Below are 27,705 nucleotides of genomic sequence, written 5' to 3'. Positions count from 1 at the left end.
GCCGGACCCCAGCCCTTATCGTCCGAAATCCCTCCTGCTTACCCTTGGCCAATAGTTTTAACTGCGGGCTCGGGTTAATAAAACACAACTAGACGCAAATAAATATTTATTCAAAAAAAATCTCGAAATTATTCGCTACCGCCGGTGTGACGTTCGACTTAAACTTCTCCCATAGGACCTATCGCTTTTGTAGCTATGCCTCCGCTCATAAGAGGGTGTCCAACGAGGTTCTGTTCGCCAGTTAGACACCGATTGTGATGATAACGGCGAAGAGCGGTGGCGCTCATTTTGCCAGATTCTTGGCTGATACAGGATGTCTGACACATAATTGTGCCTTTCGATCTCATGTCCCCTAGCTTCTTGAAATTCTATATTAATAAAAGTTGCTATTAATTATGTCGGCTCGCAGCGAGAGCGCATTTAAACTAAACTATTAATAATGTGAGAGAAATTTGTTATCGCCGGCGCGTAATCTGTATCAAATTTTTAATAACGCACTTTACAACATAAACACGAAATCTACTTACTGTTTATCGCCTCCTGGGGATCAATTTTCATTCGTAACACCATGTATTTACAGATTAAATAGCCCGTTCGGTTCAACCCGTGAGTACAATGAACTCCGATGAGTGCATCTGCAAACAAACTCAATAAACTGGCCAATAGTCAAATAAATATTACGACATTGTCAATACAAGTCTTGGTTATCGTCATTCCATCCCGAAAAAAAGTTACAATTCTACCAATGCAAACTTCTCACGTTCAATTAACATCCTCGAATTATACAATAAGTGTGATGTGTACAAATTAAGTTTGACATGTGGGCCCCCCAAAGAGGTCCTTCAAAAACCTGCCGACAAACGATCGCTTCGATATCGAACCTGATCATTGATAGCACAGAGGGGTGCCCTGGTTAACTGTCAGTTACTGGTGCATTTATTACCGTTTACTGTTGCTCTGTACCGTTAGATCTACATCATTGCGGGATGATGCTCAAAATCGAAATTTATGTGATTGATTACGTCTATGCTTCTAAGGCACTATATAATAAATAATACAACGGGCTGAGCCCTAATGTTAGTAATATTACGTTTTATCTTCACAACTTTTGGTGTCCCGTCCGTTATATTACGTTGTTAAACAAAAACAAAGAATTTTAAATTTCCACTGTCTAATTTTAATATTGTTCAAGTCTTTAGTAATTAAAACCTGTCAAAAAAATTTGTCCCGTCCGTCATGTGTAAACGAAAAGTAAATTAATCAGAAGTCGTTGCACATTTTAACACAAATGTTCAATGATAAAGACGTGAAAACTTTTTCGTGTCCCGTCCGTCATCGATTTGTATTTCTTTGTTCTGCTCGTATTTCAAATTTGAAAAATGTGGCTTTAATTTAGGTTGCAAACAGTTTAATTGGTGCTATAAAAAAAACACTTCTATTGATACAGTTCGTAAAAACTGAAAATTTGTGCAGTGTCCCGTCCGTAAAACGCAATGGCTGTTTAAAAAATCAGGTATTAAGCTCCGTTAATCATAGTGATAACAAAATATTTCCAGCGTATTGTGCAACAAATGGGTTTATAATTTATAGTACTGATTACAAATCTCATATTTGGGAAAAATAATCCGGTTTGTTCCAATACTACTAGTTACAAAGTCCTGCTCAGAAAACTACTCTCAAACTATTAGTTGATAGAGACTTTAGCAAAACAAGGTTATCTAATAATCCACCTAAATCAGTAAAACATACACCACATTCCTACGTTCAGTGGAATTTCCCACAAATTTAGTATAAACAATGATACAAGTTGATTAAAACTGAATTATGTACTTTTTAAGTTAGTTAACCTACAAAACTAAAAATAATAAATTAGGACAATCGAGATTTTTTATCAATCAATTTTATTTGATTTTCGAGTTTCGCTTGAATTTTTACGTTTTTGGGGATTGTTTTCACAACGAATTCACGCCTAATTCCGTGACCTAAATAGAGATTATTATTCATAAGACTTCGTAAACAATACAATATTATTACATCACCACTTTGAGCAAACACAAAGATGAGCTCTGTTTTCAAACACAAAAAAAAATACTGATACATTCGATAAATGTAATCCGCAAGCAAATATTTCGACATGAAGACTCCTAGCGGAGAAATCGATTTCAAATAGATCATAATTCAAAAAAAAACAAGACAACGAATTCAATGAATAATTATTGTGGAGCCATACGGACGTATTATACCTCCTCATCCATCTTTCTCTTGGCACTCCCAATTACGATATGTTTGTGGAGCGTCTTTAGATTCAAAAGAGGGTGAATTGCAAAAAGAGTCGAGGATCTGATGTTTTAATAGTGTAATAAATCCGGTATTGAAATAAGTACGTCATTTATTCATTATGTGAAGACTGAAAAACTCAAGTCCGACACTTCCATGTGAAAGAAGTGCTCGTACTCGAGACACGATTAACGTCAGGTGGTGTAATGCCAGAAGATAATCTGTGGAGATTGCATTCATCTAATGAGCGATTAAACGGTGGATCGTTGCCCTTTTCTCGACTCGAGGGATTAAAACATCCATCGGTGTACGCGTATAAGAATGCGCTATGCACACACACACAATGTACCGAACGCTAAAGAAACACTAAACTTGATAAAGCTCTTAGATAATTAGAGAGTAGAAAGATAAGTAAGTGTCCAGTCCGCCTACGTGAATTCTTACCATCGACTACAAATGAAACGTAGTTAAAATTTGAAAAATGTATAGACAGCGTTTCGGTTGCCGCTCGATGAACGGCTACCTTGGAAGCTTTTTATGTATCCAGAAGTGACTACCAGCAAACAGACAATGAATTAAAATTCTTAGAAACTCATACACTTGTTGTGATTATTTATGCTGCGGCTGGATATGCCTGAAATATTGAATACGATCTTATCTCCACGATCGTAGCACAGCCACCATGCCATGGACCCAAAAGCTCACTTCAAATTGAAACCCAAAGACGCAATTTGCTAAATTCCATATAATTTTCGCCGGACGAGAAAGCACATTAAGCTCAACTTCGGCGCTATTAATAAGATATAATGAGCCATTAAATAAATTCACTCGCGGATAATTGAACGCGCACCGAGGGAATTATATTTTGACAAAATTAGTTTCAACTTACAGGCACATATGAAATATTGTAATTACAAAGAGCCCCACGGACATCGTAACTAACGGCGCTGAAGAAACAATAACTGAAAAGTTGCCTTGTAAGCGGTAGATGGCCATAAGTCACTCCTGACAGAAGTTAAAAAAAACAGGCCAATTATCCATTTTTTTCTAAATTCGTGTAAATATCTTAAGATCTTTGTTTTTTCTGTGTTTCCATAAATTATTTTGGTTTGATCGATCATTTCGTGAATTATTAACAGCAAATGTTTGATCATTTTGTTCAATAAAATACCTACCTCGGTCCTGGTCCAAGGTTCGGCACAGCTGGTCCACGGCATCGAAAAACCTGAAATAAAACAGAGAAACACGATCAGCATGGTTCCTCCAGCCTTACGGCGTTTGTGGACAAACAAAAACCCTTCCGCTGCATTATCAGCACCACGGGGTATTAAAACGTTCGCGCCTCTCCCTGTTCTATCTTATTTTACATCATAATGGGTTAGTGAATTTACTAGATTTCGCAAATTATCGCTTAGATATTCAAATTGATTTTGAAGCGGCTTGATGAACAAGACGCCAAACAAGAAAAAAAAATTGCTGCATGGATCATAAAAAACGAGACAATAAAATTCATCGGAGCTCAAAGGCGTTTAGCTAAATTTCATAATGACTAAGCAAGATAAATGGTGGCTATATAAAATTAGATCTTCTCTGACGTCTCTATTAAAAAGCAATTCTGTATTAAACCTATTAGTAGCTGACGTCGGCACTGCCCCATAAACAGCCCACACTAAACTACCCCATTAGTTTTATCGTCACGGGTATTTAGCAGACAAAATGGTACATTTCATGACCCTAGAACCTCTGCATTATATCAATACTTTAAAAAGTTAAATGGAAACACCCCATAACTCATGTTTCAAAAAGTAGATTTGTGCGAAAATCTTGCGAAACAGTTAAGTTTTTGCTGAAAAACTTACAAAATATTTGACTTTGAACACGAACGAATTGCGAGAATCAATCAATCAAAAACAATTTGCTCCATAATTTATCCACGATTTTTGAACCCAAGTGTAATAGGAAACTTGAAATTTTCTTAGAAATTCTTAGAAATTCCAGATGATTTGGCCGACAATTACAAATAATCAAACAACAGTTTTTTGCTCAGTTTTAATCGCCTTATGATTGGCCCGTGCTACAGTTGGGAGTGCAATCCCCTCCCCGATATCCAATGACAAACGCTTCAATCGGCTTGCAATTTTTTGTGCACCAGATAAACAAGTAGGAGGTGATTTTTATATTTTTATTGGTCAATTACTCATTCCGGGGATAAATGAGAACCAGCTAAGGGCCGGTCTTTCTCAAGAACGAGTTCTCGCCTTAGATGCGAATAAAATGGTCGATTCTGCTTAGTTTTTGAAATAATTTTATTTTTTTGACGAAAACACACTTTTTTTAATTTATTACAAAAAAACTGTAAGAATCCTAGAAAAATACGACTTTCACACGATTAATTAAATTCTACATTGTCGGTTTGGAAAAATCACTAATTACAATTGTAATAATAAAAATAAATAAATAAATTAAAAGTTCAAAATCAGACAGGAACTTTAACACTTACTCGTATTTACAAGCGGTTGAATAATCACAGAAAATTTTGAATTAAATCACGTAGATGTAAAATTCTTCAGGTAACAAACAATCCACATTTGCGTCAATGCTTCGCACCACGTAATCGATTTAAAAATATTAATTTTCCACGAATGTAAGTGTCGTGGGCGCTTGAATTTTCCATCACTTGAGAAACACAAGCGCCTCATTAGCCCCCAAATCGCCTTAATAAAAAGTTCCGTTATAATTAAATTAACAAACTATCACCATTTTTCCACTTCACACTTACAATAATTCCTGTCAGAGTCGATTTTGGCCGGTGCTAATGAGTTTCATAATTCCTCCGAGTGAAATTCATTCCCTTTGATGTGGCTGGCTTGGCCCGCAAAAGGTCCATTAATTTGAAACCGGCGCGTTTTAGCTAATGTCCGAAATAAACGATTCCAATGAATCAATCCGAGCGATACATCATTTTCGTATCGAGAAATAAAAAACGGCGTCGATGAAAACGGACAAGACCCTTGTCGGAATTCAATTAAAAGAAAGTTTTTGAAGAAATTCGGGGCCTGATGATATCGTGGCATGGCCGTCTAACAAATTACTTCATAATGAACGAATAGGCATTATACCTTTCCAGGTGTCATAACCGTCAAGATTCATTAGGTATCTTGTGGAAAATAGTAATTATGAGCCAAGTGCTGGCCAACATGCAACCAGCATGTAAACATTGTAATTCCATGCAAACGCTAGACTGCATACAGGGCAATATATTCAAATGGATTACGCGACTTGCGTAACACTGCACAAAAAGCCACCACAAAAGAGATGCGACCACTGAAAGGACGATAAAAATGTCTGCTTCGGTATGCGGTTAATTTATTTTAAAGAAAGCGTGATTTCTCCATAAGGTAATAATAAATTCTGTTGGTAAATAAATAATGGAACAGGGAGAGTTGATAGAACATTGGAACGAGGGTGTGTTTCGGGTACATTGTGTTCAATGACCATATGTTAATGGGCTGTTAGAGAGAATGAGGTGCTGCAAGGTGGTAATGATAGCATTATGTAAATGGGCACACCAAAAGCTAGACCTCTAAGTAAATGCCTTTTAAGTTGTAAATTACGCGATAACCAAGCCAAAAATATGTTTGTCACGTGAATTTTATCTATTACTACAAAGTAAAACCATTGAGATTCTACGAAATTTCTGATTGACGTACAGTTTCAATTTTCACACAAAATTCGTTCAGATAGCAATCACAGATCGGCGATTAATTCTGCACATTTACATCTCAATAGACAGCTGTCGCAAAATTTGATAATTCACTTGTAGTTTATCACTAAAGCAGGCAATTTGTCTTGTTAAAAATGGAAACAATTTTTTATTAGTATTCCAAATCCAATGTTTCAATTTATTAGAGTTGCTCTTTTCCAGTTTTACCTACAGTTTTCTTCAGTCGCTTCGTTCTTTAGAATTTCAGTCTAAATATTTTTTTGTTTTTTGTATTATCATAGTTTCTCAGCGTTAAAGTTCCTTTGTCAGTTTTTGAACTTTTAATTAAAAAAAAAAAATACGTAGTGTCAAAATTGCAGTATTAATTTATTTATTTATTTTAATTATTATAATTGTAATTATTAATTTTTTCAAATCAAAAAAAGTGTAGAATAATTAGTTGTGTGAAAGTCCTACTTTTCCAGGATTCTTATAGTTTTTTGTACTAAATTAAAAAAAATGTTTTCTTCAAAAAAATCAAATTAAACTAAGCAGACGACCAGTTTATTCGCATCTAAGGCGAGATCCCGTGCTGTGAGAAAGACCGACCCTTAAACCAGTTCTCATTTGTCCCAAGATAATTGGCCAATTATTCGCAAGTTTTTCAGCAAAAATTCAATTGTTTCGCAAAAAAACTACTGCCTGTAGTAGGAATTAATAAAAACGTATCTTAAATTAGCAGATTTTAATACCTAATTTCTGTCTTTGACACCTAAATAAAATTTTTAAGTTCCTAAAAATCCGGTCACTATTTATCACACGTGGTAAAAACTCGTATGATTTCTGCCCCAGATTTGGGTTTCGAGAGACATCTCAATTAGTCGTGCTCGCGCGTATCAAACTTTCATCGCCGGTTTCATCAAGTTCTACTTACAATAAAATGAGCTTTTATTAATTCCTTGTCACAAATATCTCATTGTTGATAAGTTTGAAGCATTTGTTTGAAATAAATTATTTATTAATTCCAAACAAGTTTTCAGCGTCCCCACCAAATGACAGCTTCGCTTAATTCATCCGGTTATTCCAATGAGATCATAATATTTACTAAAATCATTTAACTGTCGTGTAAACAATTAATCTGATAGCAAATTTATAGGAGACGTATTTTTAGCCATACCTCATTCAAATTTTTACTCTTTTATCTTTCTTGGATAAAACGGTGCTAGCATTCGTATAAATCGCGGTTGGATCGCTTATACGGCGATTCTAACTTCCCGTACTTGGAGACGATAATAAAACTCCGAATAGAACCGTGTCGTCTGGTCTCCGACATTGTTTGTCGGAAATGACTCTAAAACACCTATCTATCACCGGGTTAAACTTTGTGGCCCGTAAATGTAATATGCACACGAAATACGACACTTACTCCTCGCGGATTTCCTTAGGCGGAAGCTTCCGACCCATCACACCAATTTTCTTGTACAGAATGCCCTTACTCGTGAACTCCTGCAACGAAAAACACATTGTTAGCGTCAGCTGAAAATTAATTAAATAGCGAGACGGACAGGACTCGACTTAATCTCATTCAGTGACACAAAAGCAAGCATAGCGCATACAAAAGTCCAGCTGATGAAAAAGGAAAGTGAGTCGCATTCGATTTCGTTAATTGCTTATGAATATGCATACACGAGAGATTACAAATAAAAATATCACTCGAATACAGGCTATAAACCAATTAGTTCTATCTCGATATGTCTGGAGCAGATGAAAGCCGATTTTGTAAGTTCGGTGAAGGATAATAACCCGATCTGGGAGGAATTATTCATTACGAAGAACAATTGGAAGACGCTGTCAAGTGGGCCATTGTGTCTTGGCCCGAAATACAGGTGGGGCAAACAAAAATTGTAAACGAAATTTATTAGAAAATTGGGTAACTTAGATAAGCGCGTACAAATGAAAATTTTTAAAGAGCACTCTTCAGTGGTGTCATTAGAGCGAAGTTGAGTGACAATTTAGATTACATAGCATTAAAACAGCCGGATTGGTACCAATTATCCCGCGAGATAAATACGATGGAAAAACTATTCTTCCAGGAAAATTACCTCAGAGTTGTAGTAACGGTTCGTGTTGGTCAGATCGATCACGGCTTTCAGCTTTGGAATGTTTTCCACCAGAATGCCGGGGGTAAACCTGCAAGGAAATCGTAGCGATTAGCGAATTTATTTGCCGGTTCTGGCACGAATTAAGTGTATCGATATGTGAAAAAACGGCCGCTTATCTTTCCATTAGTTTGTATAATCCGCAAGCATGCATATAAATAACCTAATCAATGTGTGTGCTTTCACTAACTACCGCGATGCTTTATGGCTGGACTTGAAAACAGGCTGCGAATATTTGCTGCCATTTACCTTTTTAATTTAGCGAGTCGTGTCGCTGGATTAAAAGCAATTACACCGATGTCAATATCCGACTTTTAAACAAACAGAAATTAATTTATATATAAGATAAAGCTCGCAGAACGGGAATTAATCTCGTCCCGGATTTTTGTCAAAGCTGTAATCGTTTAACGTAATTAATGTCCGGCGATTACGCTATGTTATACATTGTCGTTAGAAGCCCACGATTTATTATTTGTCATCTTATAACATGAAGAGTCGTTTTAATTACAACCAGCAGGTGCTCATGCAAACATTCCACGACTTTTATCCTTTTTTTTGGACATACCCCCTGTGAAAATTCAAATCGCCACTAATTGGGCCCGGAATCGACATCAATCATCCCTTCTGTAATTCCGAGTCGGTTGTAATTATTTTTTACAATGCTGGTTAACGTTCTAATAATGAGCCGCTGATGAGAAGACAAATAGCTTGTTAGCAGTTCCGCTACAGCTAATTTATCAATTTGAACGGGGGCTGTGCCGACTGCCGACACACGCCCGCGCTGGTGTTTACATTTCTGTTCAAACGGCTGTAATCAGCTCAAAACAACAAGACCAACACTCGCATTCCCACAGGTGACCAAACTGCGACATTTCATTTCTGGACACCTTTATTCAAAAACTGTAACTGGACAACAAAAACGAAAAAACTCAGGCAAACTCCTGTACTATAAAAGATCACGAACTAAAAATTCCAAAAAAAACGAGGAAATGACATTTTTTTATGTCAATTAAAAAAATCAATTTAAATTGTACTGTTTATATTCGAGTCATCGGTTTAATTTTTTCTATTTTTCTATTTCCTGTAATATTTAAAAATTTGTTACTGTTTTTTTATCTATTTTATTTATTTTATTTTATTTTATTTATTTTCTTAAAATTATTTGCAATTTTACTCTGAGTATTTTTGCTGTATTTCAAAAACTTGGCGTCAAATATTGCTATTAAATATTTTTTTTCTCTATGTATGTGATTGTTTTCAGAATTCGTTATAATAAAAGAAAAGAAGACGAAAAAAAGAAAAAAAATATAATTTTGTGTTAAATTAGTTTCTAAAATATAGTAAAAATATACTTTATAAATATAAAAATATTTGCAGACTTTTACAATGTTAAAATAATGTTAAAGAAGTAAATATTGGTTTTTCGTACAACTTACCACTCGCTTTCAGGCTGCCTTCTGCATAGCTCCTGAAACAATAAAGACAATTTGAAAAATTATCGGCGAGTAAGATTTAAAAGTATGGCAATTAGACATAATTTTTCAAGTCCTGAAAATTTAAACATGTTTTTAGAACAAAAATCAAGTTTTTCTTCTAGTTTTTAATAAGAAAATCACTAAATTAGGTCAAAAATGACCAAAAATTTACGTTTTCTAAGCGTTTATTCAGCAAAAACTCAATTATTGCGTGAAATTTCTTAATAAGTAAGCCAATAAATCTCAAAATTAAGTCAAAAATGACAACATTTTTGCAAGTTCTGAAGAGTTAAATACGTTTTTAGACCAAAAATCAAGATTTTCTTCTTGTTTTTATTAAACCAGAACGAAAAAACACCAAATCTGGATAAAAATGACCAAAAATTTACTTTTTCTAAGCCTTTATTTAGCAAAAACTCAATTATTGCGATATATTTTTTTAAAGTAAGTCAATAAACCACAAAATTATGTCAAAAATGACATGATTTTTGCAAGTTCTAAGGATGCCAACACGTTTTTGAACCAGAAATAGAGTTTTTCATCCTGATTTTATTAAACTAGAACAAAAAAATCAAAAAATTTGCTCCAACATGACCAAAAATTTACCTTTTCTAAGCGTTTATTTAGTAAAAAAGTATACTATTGTGATAAATTTTTAAAAAAGTAAGTCAATAAACTACAAAATTATGTCAAAAATGACCAAAAATCAAGTTTTTCTTCCTGTTTTTAGAAAAAAAATCACCAAATGTAGTCAGAAATGACCTGATCTGACCTGACCTGACCAAAAGTTCACTTTAGTTTATTAAATTTGAGTACGTTTTTGACCAAAAATCAAGTTTTTCTTCCTGTTAAATCACAAAATTTGGTTAAAAATTTACCTTTTCTAAGCGTTTATTTAGCGAAAAAGTCAATTATTGCGCAAAATTTCTCAAAAAATAAGTCAACAAATCACAGAGTTATGACAATATTTTTGCAAGTTCTGAAGAGTTAAATACGTTTTTAGACCAAAAATCAAGATTTTCCTCTTGTTTTTATTAAACCAGAACGAAAAAACACCAAATCTGGATAAAAATGACCAAAAATTTACTTTTTCTAAGCCTTTATTTAGCAAAAACTCAATTATTGCGATATATTTTTTTAAAGTAAGTCAATAAACCACAAAATTATGTCAAAAATGACATTATTTTTGCAAGTTCTAAGGATGCCAACACGTTTTTGGACCAGAAATACAGTTTTTCATCCTGATTTTATTAAACTAGAACGAAAAAATCACAAATTTGCTCCAACATGACCAAAAATTTACCTTTTCTAAGCGTTTATTTAGTAAAAAAGTATACTATTGTCATAAATTTTTAAAAAAGTAAGTCAATAAACTACAAAATTATGTAAAAAATGACCAAAAACCAAGTTTTTCTTCCTGTTTTTAGAAAAAAATCACCAAATGTAGTGAGAAATGACCTGACCTGACCTGACCTGACCTGACCAAAAGTTCACTTTAGTTTATTAAATTTGAGTACGTTTTTTGACCAAAAATCAAGTTTTTCTTCCTGTTAAATCACAAAATTTGGTTAAAAATGACCAAAAATCTACCTTTTCTAAGCGTTTATTTAGCGAAAAAGTCAATTATTGCGCAAAATTTCTCAAAAAATAAGTCAACAAATCACAGAGTTATGACAATATTTTTGCAAGTTCTGGGGATTCAAATTAAAACTGAAAGAGGTCGACCATTAGCCAAAACTCGTTACATCATAATTAAATACAATGTAAAGAGAACAGCTATAGCGCCCATATACGAAAATTGATGTATTAACTTGGTCTCATTTAATTTAGTATCGGCTAAATAATGGCGGACCACCCAGAACAGTAATGTAAGGCAGCCGTCGAATGAATTGTTTCTCACTCGCAAAACTTATTAAGATTGGCATGTCGTTCGTTTTCGGTCGAAATTCTACCACATTCCATCAAATCAAACCACCGAAACTCCAACATTTTGCAAAAGTGAAGTATTTTCGTTGCAAAACACACCCATATGGCATCATTTTAGCGAATGAATCAGCCATGGGATTGTAAAATTAATTTATGAGTCTGCCAAAAGTTAACGAGTTTAAATTAATATTACTATTCTTTTTCATTTGGGGCAGACATTGTTGGAGGACGTTGCTGCTGTTATAATAATGTAAGTGGGAGTACATCAGGACAGGGTGTGTAAACACTGCTCTTCAGACTGTTTAGTAAACAGCAGCAAGGTACAGATGAGACCACACCGCCGTTTTTAAACATAGGTTTCATATTACTGACTGATGGTTGATGATGAAACGGCAACTTCGGAACATGTAAACAACAATTAAACCAAACAGGAATAGTGTTATGGGAGCATGAGAACAATTGGCTCAAAATGTGACACGTTTTTATCTACGTGAACGTTGGATTGTTTGCCACTAATTTATTTTAAATATTGATTATTCATTGTGATATCGACTCGCAATATCTGATTCTAGAATAATAGGCGCTGATAATGACAAAATGCGCTTGCTTTTTGTCACAAGAGTTGAAAATAACTTGTTTACACACTTGCTCAATGATTCTATCAAAAATCAGGATTCCAAACTATTGACAATGGATAATAAATGTCTCGAAGAATTCCAACAACTCAAGACGTTATTTCTGTATTTTCCAGCTATGTACCACGAGGATTTTCCAAATAAATAGTTGAATTTTTAACAAGAAATAGAAGCAATGTCTGCCCTTACTTCCATCGTTTGTGAAGTGATTAAACCCGCTTTTTACTACAGAGCGGGGCACCGAGTATGTCATTTTATTTTTTACATCGGCAATAAATATTATTTAATGTTGTTGCAATATGTGAGAGTTGTGGCGCTGAACTGCTGAGCCGTATTTGGAAAGACGAGTCTCTGGGAGATGGGTCCAGCAACCCACACTTGCAGCTCCAGGCCAAAGGACAACAACGGAACTGCACTCGCATTATCGGGTTAAAGGCGAGTTTATTAATAATTTCGCTATACTTAACCCATATTACACGCTCAATTAGAGGCCGATCGTAAACGGCCGTGTTTATTGGCCGAAACTTAACCGCGGTTTATTATCTTAAAGAGAAACTTTTTAAATAATTACAAGCACTCCACTTTTATGGTGCCCACCACTAAAATGATTTATTTCCGACGAGCTTCGCAGAACTGATTCCAGTTCGCAAGACGTCGAATCCTGACAAGCTTTTAGCTTCTGCCGTACGATACATTACGTTAAATTATTTAACCAGCACTTAACACAACGCCGGCTTTACCGCCGACTTAATTCGATTTGCTACGGAATCGATGACTCCATTGTCTTCCCAAAATAGACAAATCTCTCCCTTTGAACACACTTCAAACAACTACCACCCGCGACTTACGTCAATCGCAATAGTTTATCGATCAATCTCCAAAAATTTCATGCCTAGATTCGGTTCTTATAACTGAATGTTCGCTAAGTTTGCTTTTTTTTTTTCAAAATAGGAATAGGAACTGTTTGCTATCTTTTTTTATTTTTGAGCTGGTAAAAGCACCATCTCTTGTCTACCATAATAGGATAAACCAAAAATTTGTGATACGTCCTGTGATATACAGTGTGTCTCACCTAAGATTTTCGAGCTTAATATCTCAGTTATTTGTCAACAGATTGTTATAAAATTTAGAATGCACATATTTTAGGAGGTGGTTTTTCAAATAACCTTAAGTTAAAAAAATTTCTTTTTTTTTAAATTCAGCCAAATTACCAATGGATCATTAAACCCCGAAAAATAGATGACCAAAAAAAAATTAACCAAATCGCTCTAAATCTTGAGCAGTCACCGCAAACAAATGATGAAGCCTTTTGTGCACCACTGAAAAATCTGTCAAAAGTATGCGCGCTGTTAGAAAAGGAAAATTGCAATAATTTGGTGAAATTACTTTTAAAACAAACAACAGTGGCAGAAATTTCTGTGTTGTTAAACAAGAAAACAATATTCGAACCAGCAGTATACGAAATATTCCAAACTCCTAAACGTTCAAATGTCTAAAATTTGTCAGTTGATCAATCTTTTAGAAAGAATTAAAGCACCCAGTACAACAAGTAAGTCAAAGATATTTTTTTAACTTTGTAAGGGTCAGAGATAAATAGCAACTGTCACTTGCGTGACACGTTTGTGCGACTAGGGGTGACCAAAATTACGCACGTTTAACAGTTTTTTTCCTTTTTTTCATGCAAGTCTTTCAAGGATGAGTTTTTTCTTACAGCATTTTTTATTGGCAATGAATTTTTTAATAAAGTCTTAAATGAATTAACATTTTAAAAAGGCATGTAAAAATATATTTTTAAGACTTGAGCTGTTGCATTAATTGGTATACTTTCCTAAATGTCTGCATTTTAAATTTCATAAAAATCCGTTGGCAAATATCTGAGATATCAGGTTCGAAAGTTTTAGGTGAGACATCCTGTATGCTGCGAAATCACCAAAGTTAAAAATATAGGTAGTGCTGCCCTAAGTTTTCAGAAAATATTATTTAAGGTTTATAACAAACAATATTTAATTATATTCCTGCAGATAAATGGCATTAAATCATTTTTATAATCACATAAATTTGGGTAGATTTTAGTACAGTTAAACGCTTTGAAAAACATATGGCATGACGCTCGTATGTGGTCCAAAAGCAATAAAAATCCCGAATGTAAATAACCGTTTGACAATTGCTATCCAAATTTGAGCAACTCCAACTGTTAGTTGCTGAAAAACACATAAATATCCTTGCGGTACTTCCAATTTCGATTACCAGATTTGTCGATTCATAGAGAGTCTAGAGTAATTTTTCTTGTCACCTGAACGATCTAATAAAACACGGTCCCACTGCAGCCGTCAATTTGGAAATTTATGGCTTGCAATTATTTAGGAATGGGCAAAACCTACCCCCATTCACTTCAGTAAATGAGTCTCGTGTTCTTGTGAAAAATATCTGGCTAATTATTTTTATCCTCAGTTTGGAAATAGGCGTGTTCATAAAATCTCCCGACACGCCTTATAAATAACGAGGAGCTGTTTATAGGTGCATTATTGACACTAAGCCGATTAGATTTTTATGTTCGTTTCACGGTAATTATCTTTAGCTCTTGGAAGAAAAAACAAACAGCGAGACAAGCTTGCAAAGGTTGCATTTTCATTTCACTTGGCGAAGACTTCCCACAGGGCCAAGAATGTAAATCAAGAACGCACCCCATGCTACGACCCAGAATGGTTTTGAATTTTATTTTATTTACCGAACGATTTTCAGCGGCGCGGCGCTTTTGTTTTATTAAACAGCCGCTTTAAAACATTATAAATATTCATTACCTCTGAAACGATGCTAAGCACCATAACTCTTCTCCCGTTAATCATAATTTTTGCCGAAACCGTTAATTAATTACGCTTTTTACCACAAAACCGACCGTGATTTAATGAAACGCGAATTTATTGTGGCTAAGGTGGCGATACATTTTTCCCGATTTTTGGGTGGGAAGGGACTCGACCACACACAACTCAGGTAAAATCTTCGTCAATTATTTATTATAACAGAGAGGTAATAATAAGTCACTTATGCACTGCAAGTGTCATTGTACTTCCGGCTCAAAAAACACCATTTGGTCCCCGGCCGGCGATTTCAGGTAGGTGTGGACATAACGGTGTGAAGTCCCTATTGTCTGGCATTTTCAATTAGAAATTTAAATAATGCCGCAGTTAATTAAAAATCAATTAAAGCGCCACCCTTGGACGAAACAAATTAAATTCTAAAGCCAAAATTACTGGTAAAACGTAGATTTACGGCAGAGGAGATCCACCAGGCGGTAAGGTATGGTAAATCGGACAGCTGAAGAAGTTATTGCATCCCTCCAGTACGAAACAACGTTGTCTACCTTTGCGTCGGTTGTCTTTTGAAAGCCCTACGAAAAGAATAGATGACGTTCGAAGTCCCGCTGTGCCACAGAGACCCAACAAATTTTCGGCAGAATTTTAGTCGCGTTCCTCCACCCCGCTGGGATGGAATGCCCGTGAAGCGGTTCAGATATCCCACCTCCCTCCATCCGGCGACCACAATTACTAGACACCCGATTTTGGAAACTTTCACAAAATTAAAACTCAAAATAAATTTTTCTTGTTAAAAATGGAAATATTCGGAAATAAAATTACCGTTGGGGGCGCCACTGAGCTAGGTCGAAAACAGTAACCATAAATGGCGGGAAAATGTTTATTCGGATATTTTGAGCGTTGTACGAATTTTGAGGCTTCACAATTATTGCATTGCCTATGCGGAATGACTACTGTATCTTTGATGCAAGAAACTTATGTTGACAAATGAGAGATGATGAAGAAAACACGAATAACGAATGACTGGTTCACTTTCTTTATTGGAAAATTATTACAAAGACATTGAAAAGCCTACCTTTTGGCATAATTTACGTTTAAATGTATCAGCAGTTGTTAATCTTTATTGTAGTTTTGTAGATTTACCGCAGCATTTCATGATTTTTTCAGTGGAAAATTCTAAGCTAAAATTCATAACACTTCACTAATTTATTGGTTTCTTGAGCCAAACTTTGTGTTCGCTGTGATCCATAACTTATAATCTTTAATTAGACAACTGCTTGTTAACACTTTGTAATCAAAATTAAAATATTTTTCACTTTTTATCCACTTTCAAGTTCCAACAATAAACACTTTATACCACAAAAAACTACAGAACCAAAGTCAACGCTAGTATTTACCACCACGTACTTTTAAAGTGATTCTTTCTATTGTAAATAATTAACACTATACACGCAAAATTGTTGAACAATTCATTAAATGTCAGTTAAATGTGGAATTACGAAAATTTCTTTACTGTTTTCGACATAGTTCAAAAGTCATCACCAGAGGGCGTCTAGTTAATTTTATTTCCGAATAGAAATGAGCCTTAAACATCCTACAGTGTGTTCACCTTCATAATTTAAAATAAGATATACTATTTCTCATTTTTTTATTAGTTCGTGTCTTTACTTTAAAAACAATAGATACGCCAGATTTTTTAATTTAATAGTTGTTTTATATAATTTTTATGTAATCAATTATTTTTAGTTTAAGTTCCCCATAGTATTTATTGATTAAGCGTCACACCACGTTCAAATTTCATAGGTGACTTGATGGACAACCGTCTTGAACACACTGTATTTCCACACAGTGAGTTCATTTTCTAGGTTGAAATGAATGCTTTTTGACGATAAACAAAAACAGCAGTTTGGGAAGAATAGAGAATATTTTGATTGCGCTGGGTGTGAGCCTGTGCTGGACCACCAGAGGCTGCTGTGCGAAGCACCGTTGGCACATCTCGCTTTGGTCGGGCATCCATCACGCGACAAGTGGATCTGGCGATGATTACTAAAGACCACACGGCGTGATTCGTCCAAGACACACATCCATCAAGTATATCGTCAATGATGGTCCAGCATCAGACCACTCCCTGTTGCTCACAATAATGATGCTGTCAGTACACAGCAAGTGGAAAATGAAGATGTCGCAATGTCACGGAACGGTAGCACAGCGAATTCCATCTCGAACTCGATTGCTATCTCGAGAGAAAACACGAGCACAGGCTAGACAAACGTGAGAGATGTTACACGGATAAAGAAATTATTAACAGCCAAGAGATTTGATACACTTGCTTGTTCTTTATCTTCTTGAGCATATGTGTGGCTCGGGGCAACAGCCCGAAACTCTTAAAACAAAAGATAGATGAGATATGTAGAGTACTTCTGTTGAATTCCTAGCCCGAAAGATATTGAAACGTTCCGCCCGGATAATGAAATGAAAATTTACGACCGCCGCTAATAGCTTACACCAAATAAATGGATTTGAAAATGTTACAACCACCGTCACTAATTCAAGCATGCAAACCGGGACATGTTTATTAAGCAAATTCACTGTTAAAAGCACCCCACAGATACATATTTCCGAACTTGTGCACCCCCGATCAGTGGGGATTTATAGTATGGTAATATATGGTAATTTAATGTGTGGTAACTTGTTACAATCCAAACAGGACATTTAGATCACGACCATTTAAGTTTTATTTATTTTATCACATAATTCATCGTTTCTATTATGCACCCAAAATGACAGATTTATTCAACGGAAGTTGCTAAGAACTAGAAACATAAATCTTCGCATGTCACTGCAAGAAAGCAAAAATCTCGATCCTATAGTGTAAACGTCCTTCTAAATAAATTAATATTTGATACTATCGCAGTTAATAAATGAAGCATCTGCGGTCTAAAATTAATAAATTTTCTCGCACATCCTTTCACATGAATTCCCTTAAAAAGGCAAGAAACTATGGAATATACGACTAATTTATTTATTATTTATTAGTTTATCAAATAATATTGTTGCAACCTACATTTACAGCCACATTTTTTAAATTTAAAATACGAGAAGGAAAAAGAAATAAAAGTTGATGACGGACGGGACACAAAAAAATTGAACAATCGTACTAACATTTTGTTAATTTAAATGGCTTTAATTCCAACCACTATTTTCAAAGTAAAAGGTGGAACCTATTGAAACTTTTGAAACTACAAAAGCGAAGAATAAAACAATGCGCAACGACTTCTGATTAAATTAATCTTTCTTTACACATGACGGACGGGACAAAATAATCGTGTGTGTGAATGACACACAAACAGGTTTTACTTATTAAAGATTTTAACAATATTAAAAATTCCTGGTTTTGTTTAAGAATAATAAATAAGAACAATATTTTATATTTGCGATAACGGACGGGACAACAAAAGTTATAAAAATAAAAAAAATAATATGACTAATCAATTTATTTACCAATTTCCATTTTCTATGGATTACTCAATTTAAATGATTTTCCTCTCACAAAAACTCTTTTGTCGCAAAATACATTAAATATAAACCGAATCTGGTATTTTGAAAGAACTGAGATAACTAAAAGATTGCTTTTTTCCTGGAATGGCTAAATTTTAAACAAAACAGTCGTCAAACAGATCGTAAGGTATCCGGCTCGAAGGACCAAATGTTGCGTAATGGAGCACTTTTAATGCGTATCTGCAATGTTGTTTTATTTTGAAATAGTTGCAAGCCAAAGTGTCTTTTCATGACGCATGAGGGTAGCTGAGGCATTATCGGCAAGAAAACGAGTATGTATCCTGTCAGTGTGCCTTTATTTGCATACGCGTGAACACAGTCTTTATGTGGCTACTTGACGATCCATCAGTTGCTTTGAATCTCCTTGATCATTTACAACGCCAGCGTCTCGAGTATTGAGAACTAATTATAGGTCAGAATGGTCGCTGTTCCAGTTGTTGGTTACAGAAAGTTCGATATCGAGGAGGCAAAGGAACTGCAGGTTGGGGTAAAGGAGGAGCAAAAATAACGTGCAAAGTGAAAATCTATAAATTCACGCTGGTTGACATTTTGATAAAATACTTATTTACGATAATAATGTAACGTGATATCCCAAGTCTGCACATGGATATTGGATATGAATTTATTCGTTGCCACGAGACGTTTTTACACCTCGACTTGCATCTATTTAAATAATTATACGCTATTTGTCAAGACCATAATACATTCTAATATTTACAACCTACTCGAAAAACCAGTTGTAATTATTTACTATTTGGCGTAGTGTATAATGGATTGTTGGCAAGTCGGCTGCATGCGCCAACGACAGCAGGAAAATCGGCGGTCTTTCTTCCCTCGACGCATCTCGATTAGGGTATAATAACTCGTTAAAACCGGATCAGGTTTCTTGTGATGTCGTCGGGTAATTGGTAATGTCTTTACTCCCCATACCAAGTGTCCGAGTGAAATGTGGCTCGGCTCCGGCGTATTGTTTTTAAATTATGAATATTGAAGAGGTGCATTGAATGCTTGGTTATAAGTCGGTGTATGTGGGGGATCCGCCAGCTCTAGTGAACCATTATAAAGGATCGCCCATAAAAGAGACAGCTAATTAAAGAGTGGAATGTCGGAATGATGGAGTTCTCCGCGACCTGCTCACAAGCCACAACACTGTCCACCAACTGCTCGATATTCACTCCGGCCAACCACCAAAACGATCGACAACGCGACCGAACATCAAACATCTCCAACTACAAACGCGTTTTCGATGAGAAACCAAATTTAAGCACTAAGAGTTTGAACCCTTAGTATTGACCAAACTTTGTGTAAAATACTTTAGTCACGAAATGATTCGTTTCAAAATGAACGCAACGATAAAAGTTGGAGATAAAATTTAAAACGGTTCCTTCGATGACGAAAGTTGCAACATTTGGTAAAATTCTGCTAGAGTTTACGATAGGAAAGGAGGAAAAACTCGTCTCGTTTTGGTCAGAAATTTTGTGCAATATTACGGACGGGACACAAATTTTTAGATTCAGTTTTACAAACAGTGTGCAACCTAGAATTAGAGCCACATTTTTAAAATTCGAAATACGAGCAAAGAAATACAAATTGATGACGGTCGGGACACAAAAAAGACCTCTTATTTTTATCGTTGAACAACTATTTTTAAAGTAAAAATTTTGAAACCACAGACCGAAAAATAAGAAAATGTGCGATTAATTTACTTTTTGTTTACACATGACGGACGGGACAAAAAAGTCTTGTGTGTGAAAATACCTCTAAAAATTTTACTCAGACAGGTTTTAATTACTAAAGACTTTAGTTATATTCAAATTAGACAGTGGAAATTAAAAAGTCTTGGTTTCGTTTAACAACGTAAGAAATAAGAACAATATTTGATGTTTGTGATAACGGACGGGACAGCAAAAGTTATAAAGATAAAAAGGTAGTATTACTAATCATTTACTTACTGATTTCCATTTTCTAAACGACCAGAAACTAGAAAAGTACTCTTTAAAAAATATTCAACAGTTGTACGTCAGTATTTTATGTTATCGCCTACAAGGCAAAGTATGTAAATTTTAGAATCCAATAAATTACCTCAATTTAAAGGATTAACCTCTCCCAGAAACTCTTTTGGCGCAAAATACATTAAATATAAACTGAATCGGGTATTTGAAAGAAACTTAACATTACTGAAATCATTTGGAAATTCCGGATTTTTCCTGAAATGGCTCATAAGAGTTTGGGCAAATTTCTGCATAGGATTCCGCTATGTAGTTCCTGATTTATTTAAACTAATTCGCTGTACCAGTGTTCGCATGTCATACGTCTGCTTAAAAACAGTTGGTCGAAGAGGCGCCAGAAAGCGTGTGAGACGAGAGAAGGCGATAGACCTAAAGTTCGCCCACGAAAGCCGGCGCCGCCAGCACGCGAATAAGACTTCTTCAGAATCGACAAATCACCGACATTGCGTAAACTTTTTCCCAGATACACTTACTCCCAGTCTAGACGAATCAATTTGTATAGATTCGATCATAACTGCACTTTTTCAGCGCGATTGTTCTGAAAAACACCCAGCGCTGCTTTCACCATAAATGGACGCCGATAATTAGACAACATCTGTTTTGTAATTGAATAACTTTGCTAGTATTATTTGATTCCGTGTGGTTGAAGGCTATTCAAAGACCTCAAACGACCAATAAAACAATAATAATTATTGCAGGCGAGTTTCTTTTCTCTCAAGTTATTGTATTTCCACAAACGAGATTTTTATTAAATTACGATGCATCGACACGGAAAATTGTCGAGCCGATCGGAGAACGTGGATATCAATAATCTCGGGATTAAACGGCATCAAAACATTTTAATTATAACATCTTGTTTATTCCGGCCTGATTATCATATTACATCAGATCGTGGTTTAAAAATTCATTATTTAAATTTCATTGGTTATTTACCGTAAATAATACAGTAAATTAGATCCACCGAGAGGCCACCCTTATTGGGACAATTCCACTCTAATTAACTAACATAAGAAAAACCCAACTCCCTGGCACGATTATTCATCACGTGTCCACCCTTTGACACACAACAGCCTCGTAATTATTTCTAGTAATTTATATTCGCAAAACCCGCCCATTCTAATGCGGCTACTTATCCGCACAAAGCACCAGCACCTCCACCATAATTTATTTGTGCGAAACATGTAGGTAATAATCAAGTCAACAATCACTGCTCTGTTCCGTACCTAAATTAAATTAAATAATGTACGGCATTGGGAGAAGTAAGAGGGTGCCTTAAAAATGATGACCACCTCATAAATAAGGATCACGAGAGTCGCTGACACAATAAATTCAATAACTTTCAGTTTACGCGGCCGTAATCTTAAGTAATGGTATAATCCGCTTACAGGATGACTTCTTTAAGAGCGCGTCTAATTTGGAAATACAACAAACACAACGAAAATTGATAGGTAATAAAACCAATAAATAAAAACTAATCGGAGTAAAATTGAAAAGCGAGCCGATGTTTGTTTTCCGTTCTATTTTTCACCTGGCGCCGAATAGATTTCCAGTTTCAGATTAAGTTCTTACAAACACAAGGTTATTAATAATGTATTTCACCAAATAACAAATAAATTGTTGCAAAAACGGCAACTTATTAATTGTGGCGCCATCCATGCTGTAATTCGATCATCTTGCGTGGGCTGATTTAAACGCAATAATAAAATTGAGACTTGAGGTCGATCGAAAATTTCCAAGAAATTATGACATTACCTGATATTTAACACACAAGAACGTCTCGAATAAAATTTTCCACATTTCAATTAATTAATTTTTTAAGATACTCACCATTTTTAATGGGACTTTGAATGGGAGAAAACGAGTACCAGGAACACGACGTCCCACAGGTAGATAATTCTCCCATCTGGAACAAATTTCATCGTGTATTCTCCACTATTACTATCAATCTCGAACCGAGACCTCCTACTATTTTGAGTAATTAAACAATATTTTCCCTTAAACACCTACAAAGTACGTAAATTCCTAACATGCTATGTGGCATAGTTCTAGCCATTCCTTCTTGATTTTAAAGACAGGATTGAAAATTTATCGTGCTTACAACTCAGTCAGATTTTCTTGTAAATTAAGCGGATTGTTCGAATTCTTGATCTCTATCTTTATACAAGCATTATAAAAAAATAGTTGATGTCGACAGATAAAATTGTAATTGTTTAATTAAACTTAGAATTTCCTTTTTCAGTCTTATTATTAATTTATTATGTTTACACAATAAGGAAAAATTTGAAAATAATTTTAATAGCAAAGAATAAAGTCAGGCGCCATCTACGTGGCGGTAGCTACACTTCGACCGAGAACAGGAACAGCAAACTTCTACAGCATTTAACAATCATATATAACCTAAAAACTAATATAAAAAACAAGGAGTTTTGTTTTTGTACACGAAAGTTGGTTATCAAAAATAAGATTTTTTACATTTTTTCCCGCGTCAAATACAGTATAACAAAAAAATAGATAATGTTCACACATAAGACTTACCTGTCAGGTATACGTTTTGTCATTTTTAGTTGTTATTGCCCAAATATTGCAAAGGCAGATTTTGAAAGAAGTCACAGTCACTTTACTTAACGTTTGGAAAAACGTTTTCATTAAAAAAAATCAAAATTTTACTTCACTTTGACAAGTAAATAATAAAACTTACTGTACCATATGTTGGCAGTGTTGACGATACACTGTTGCCAAATAGCACAGTATCTCAAAAACGAGGTGATTTTTGCAAGTTCCAAGGATTTAAACACGTTTTTGGACCAAAAATCAAGTTTTTTTCCAGTTTTTATTAAACCAGAACGAAAAAATCACCAAATTTGGTCGAAAATGACCAAAAACCTACATTTTTTAAACGTTTATTCAGTTTTTGGAGTTTGGGAAATAAAAATAACATTTGCCTTTGCAAATTTAAAAAAAATATGAGCTACACAAAGAAAAAATTTTCTAAAAGCCGTGCAGTTTCTTAGTGTCCATTGTGGTGCAAATACAAGTTGCCATGGTTACAAGTTAGCCATTTGCACCGCAGAGATTGTTAAAAAAATGAACCGATTTTACGTTATTTTGCACAAAACAACATTCAAATACCGTTTTTTTCATTATGTGATAAGAAATAATAAGGAAAAAAGTTAGGGTAACATAATTCTGCTCAAAAATACGTAAAAAAAGGGAAAAAACTAAAATCATTATGAAGCTATCGAAAGACATATTCGAAAATATGTATTTTTAACAATTGTTAAAAGTCATTGAGTGAGTTCTCTTGTAAATAAACCGACAAACTGTGTCTAAACGATGTCATGTTGTGGCCGGCTATCAAATTGACTACAATTAACAGACATTGTAAAATGTTAAATTATTAATCACGTAATAACCACAGGTTATCAGACACCATATAAGAAAGGGAGGAGGAAAGCGATTATCCATACTAATTGTACATTCATGTTAATGCTAGAGCTGCATACAATTTTCCACGACTTGTTTTTACCAATGAAAAAAGAATTGAATTGCTTGAACCGACTTGATTGGTCCAAGCAAGTCACATGCTCCTGTTGTGCTGTACAGAGGCGGGGCGGAAAAGTACAAACCTTCAATGTTAGAAAAAAGTCAGCAGAATGCTTAATTTTACAACTGCATCCTCAATATAAATGATTGTACAGTTAGTTACTCGACTAAGTCCCGCCCCATCCAACAAAATATATTATTAATAATAATAATAAGGAATTTCAATCTCTGATAAGTGTACGTGTAAGTGTGTCACTTGTCCGTTCCAAGAATAATTTAAAATGTTGCTTGGTATATAAGATAATCCAGTCCATGCCACACGCCACTTTGTCAAAAATGGTGGTGCAGAAAATTGACTTACTCGAACCTTTCGATAATGTCACCCGTCTGCTCAAGATTTTGGGTTTGTGGTATTCCCCAAACGAGACAATTGTGTACAAAATTTACAAAAATTTTGTCATGGCAACGTGCTTTTTGTACACTCTAACATGCACCGTTTACGGATTCAAGTTCATGTCTTTTGAGACTTTGGAAATAGCATTTGGGGCCGTAGAAGGAGTTCTGAAGAGTTTAATGTTCCGCCTAAAATTCCAAAAGATCGCAGAGTCGTGGCAGCAAATCCGCCAACAAGAATTTCAGCCCAGAAACGAACATCAAAGAACTGTTTTAAAATGGTACATTGAAGTGACAAAATCGCTTTTCCTAGTTTACTTTTTCGGAGTCTACATCGGTTGCATAAGCGCTCTCACTGTGTCGTCTTGGTTGAGACACAAAGATTTCCCAACAGACCACTGGTTTCCATTTAATTATCGCAGGCCGTTCTTGTACCAATATATTTATGTTCATATAACAGTTGGTTTCTATCTTACTGCTTTCTTGAACTGTGCCTCAGACTCTTGTTTTTACTTGTCATTGCTGCACATTACAGCTCAGTGTGAAATTCTTGCGGATACTCTTAAAAATGTCCACGACTTGCACAAACTAAACGCGGCGAAAAAAAATTCGGGACAGAAAGGTGAGGACGAAGTGATGAATCAGATTCTAATAGAATGCATGAAACATTACAACCTGATTAAAAAGTAAGACGCTCTAACTTTTTTTTTCATTTCCACCACATCTTTTCCAGATACACCAGTTTAGTAGCAGACTGTTTCAAAGAAATTATAACTTTGCAGTTCGTTCCAACGATTGTAATGATTTGCATTGCAATGTATAAAATATCCACGGTAAGAAATCTCGCTTCAAACACATTAATAACAGTGGAATTACAGCTCGAGCCGTCGAACACGCAGTTTTGGTTTTTTGCGTTTACGGAACTCGGTGCTATAACCCAAATTTTCATTTACTGTTTCGTTGGCAATCTGGTCACTAGTACAGTAAGTGTTTGTAATACAACTGTTCACTCTAAACGTGTTAATTTAGAGTCAAAAATTATTCTATGCAACGTTTGAATCGCAGTGGTACAACGCGTCTCAAAAATTCAAGAAAAATTTAATTACGGTGATGATGGCAGTTCAGCGTCCTGTTATTTTTTATGGTTGGAATATTTTTGCAATCAATTATGCAACTTTCAAATCGGTGAGTTATTTATTTAAAATTATGGGTTCATTCATTAACACGGTTGTTGCTAGATTGTCCAAACTTCATGGAGCATGTGTGTCGCTTTTAGAAGTACACAAGATCTGTAATCTGTTTTTCAGGTATCACTTATTACACGGTCTCACTGCTTTCTACACATATTAATATAATTTAGAATCAACCTGTATATTTTTGAGAAAATTAAAAAATTAAGTCTTTCTTAGGATTCTTAGGAAGTTTGAATTGTTAAGTTGATGCCACGTTTGAATTTCTTGGTGTACGGAAGAGAAGCGCTTTTAGAGTTGTATATTGACCAGAAAGAATGGCGATTTATTATTATATTCAATATATTTTTTATTAACTACTATTTATTGCACCAAACTAAAATAAAAACGCTTTCACTTAACTCTGTTTATTATTTCATGTCCCATTTTATTTGGTAGGGACAAAAACATCAAAATTTTAACACTTCCTGAAGTCAAAAAATTCGTAACCCAATAGGTGAACATAAAAAATTGCTTGCTTTGAAAGCTTTTTCCTCAGCTTTTTCAAAAAATTTAATATGAAATCATTGCAAAGCCATGGAAAAATGTGTTAGAACCAATTCGGAAATTGTTTTTATTGCTAAATAATTTGATTTCCCGGAGAGCTCGTCTTGTCAACAATCCCATAATGAATATTTCACTATTTATACAGCGATATCACCGTGTACAACGTAGCTATTAAATTGACTTTACAATTAAAGGACATTGTAAAATGTTAAATACATAATTACGTAACAACCACAAAAAAAGATAGGAAATGGAGGAGAAAAACGATTTAACTACGCAACTTGAAAATATGTAATAACATTATTTTAATAGAAGTTTATTTTTTTCTGGAAGGCTACCCTCAAGAAACTCAGCATAGATGTATCTTTCCATATAGCACAGGATGTTCATTGGAAGATCCAGAAACATTCATTTAAAGTATTTACTGTGTATCATAAGACTCATAAAAGAAATAATAGGCCGAAAAAGTACCTCTTTTCATTGAATAGCCATTTTGTAGAAATTCGAAATAGTTTTAAAAAAATTACGACTTCTGCGCTATCTATGTGACGATAGCGACACTACCCTCGCAGTCACGCAACAGAAAACTTTATTTTCAGTGAAGGATTAGGAATGGGATTTGTGAAATAGAAAATAAAACAGCTGACTATTCTTATAAGTATATTATTAACGTTAAAAAGAAAATACATAATTGTGAATAAATTAGCTTGGTTTGCAGTCCATATCGCCAAAATTCTTTGGTTGGATTTTGCTTACCTCCTCAAGAACCTTTTTCTCAAATTCTAATAATTCTTTGGGTTTTTTGAACTGAAAACTACATCAGTACGAAATTATTAAGCATTTGGCAAACTTACCGTAATAATTAACGTATTATATTTGTGAGCAATTTGAATTGCCTCATGCTGTGGTGCAATACGCAGTCTATCAAGTTCAGGAACTCTTAAAATTTTGTAATATTTCTTATTTGTGGTTTTAACAACCAGACAATTTTTTTCATTATCAACAGTCACGGAATATGTTTCGATGGGATATGGCAAATTCCTAATACGCCACTCAAGGTTGATTCGTGTATTTCGTCTGGACACCACAGGCTACAATTTTTTGCTCCATTATACAGTAATTCTGTTTAATGACAATACCTGACCAGAATTTTCCCGAATGATTAAATTTTGTTCCTTGGTGGGATTCACCTCAGGGTCCCCCAATTCAATGTCCCATTCGCCTTCGCCGCCCATTTCGCCCTTGACCTTCCAGGCCCTTCGGGTCACCACATTGGTGTCCATGTTGTACTCCTCGACCATTTCCTTACCATTACCAAAGTCATAGTGGACTTTCTTCAGGTTATTTTGCACCATGCACGACTTTTTCGCACTTTTAAGTTGACTTAACCAGTCCATCATTGACCAAACAATATTTTTGGTTAGGTCGTTTCCATGGTGATGTCAAAACTTTGCGCAGGATTTGAAATGAAACAGCGA

The 27,705-nt window shown here is 34.9% G+C and overlaps 3 protein-coding genes across 4 annotated transcripts; 1 reads left to right on the top strand and 2 right to left on the bottom strand.

Annotated features, from left to right (window-relative positions):
* Nucleotides 1-89: 89 nt before the first annotated feature.
* LOC103312161 (uncharacterized protein) lies at nt 90-23,300 on the bottom strand. 2 transcript variants are annotated; one of them, XM_008192077.3, is made up of 8 exons: nt 23,091-23,299; nt 22,383-22,458; nt 9,576-9,607; nt 8,083-8,170; nt 7,407-7,486; nt 3,453-3,502; nt 528-635; nt 90-368 (listed from the first exon to the last, which is right to left on the bottom strand). In XM_008192077.3, the coding sequence occupies exons 1-8, from the start codon at nt 23,111-23,113 to the stop codon at nt 136-138; spliced, it is 690 nt and encodes a 229-aa protein (XP_008190299.1). In that variant the 5' UTR covers nt 23,114-23,299; the 3' UTR covers nt 90-135. The 2 variants fall into 2 exon arrangements, with proteins under 2 accessions (XP_008190299.1, XP_008190300.1); XM_008192078.3 differs by having other exon boundaries at nt 340-473; nt 23,091-23,300.
* A 1,102-nt stretch (nt 23,301-24,402) lies between these two features.
* Nucleotides 24,403-26,033, top strand: LOC103312166 (odorant receptor 4). Its single transcript, XM_008192097.3, has 5 exons — nt 24,403-25,177; nt 25,225-25,324; nt 25,370-25,474; nt 25,521-25,676; nt 25,730-26,033. Exons 1-5 carry the CDS (start codon nt 24,411-24,413, stop codon nt 25,784-25,786), a joined length of 1,185 nt encoding a protein of 394 aa, XP_008190319.2. The 5' UTR covers nt 24,403-24,410; the 3' UTR covers nt 25,787-26,033.
* An 841-nt stretch (nt 26,034-26,874) lies between these two features.
* LOC662759 (uncharacterized protein) lies at nt 26,875-27,690 on the bottom strand. Its single transcript, XM_968837.4, has 3 exons — nt 27,367-27,690; nt 27,082-27,318; nt 26,875-27,034 (listed from the first exon to the last, which is right to left on the bottom strand). Exons 1-3 carry the CDS (start codon nt 27,625-27,627, stop codon nt 26,930-26,932), a joined length of 603 nt encoding a protein of 200 aa, XP_973930.2. The 5' UTR covers nt 27,628-27,690; the 3' UTR covers nt 26,875-26,929.
* Between the last annotated feature and the right edge of the window lie 15 nt (nt 27,691-27,705).

The sequence above is a fragment of the Tribolium castaneum genome, chromosome 4, assembly GCF_031307605.1.
Source record: "Tribolium castaneum strain GA2 chromosome 4, icTriCast1.1, whole genome shotgun sequence".
In the NCBI taxonomy this organism is placed as follows: Eukaryota; Metazoa; Arthropoda; class Insecta; order Coleoptera; family Tenebrionidae; genus Tribolium; species Tribolium castaneum.
The sequence above is the reverse complement of the archived record's forward strand: the minus strand, read 5'-3'. Positions and strand labels throughout refer to the sequence as shown.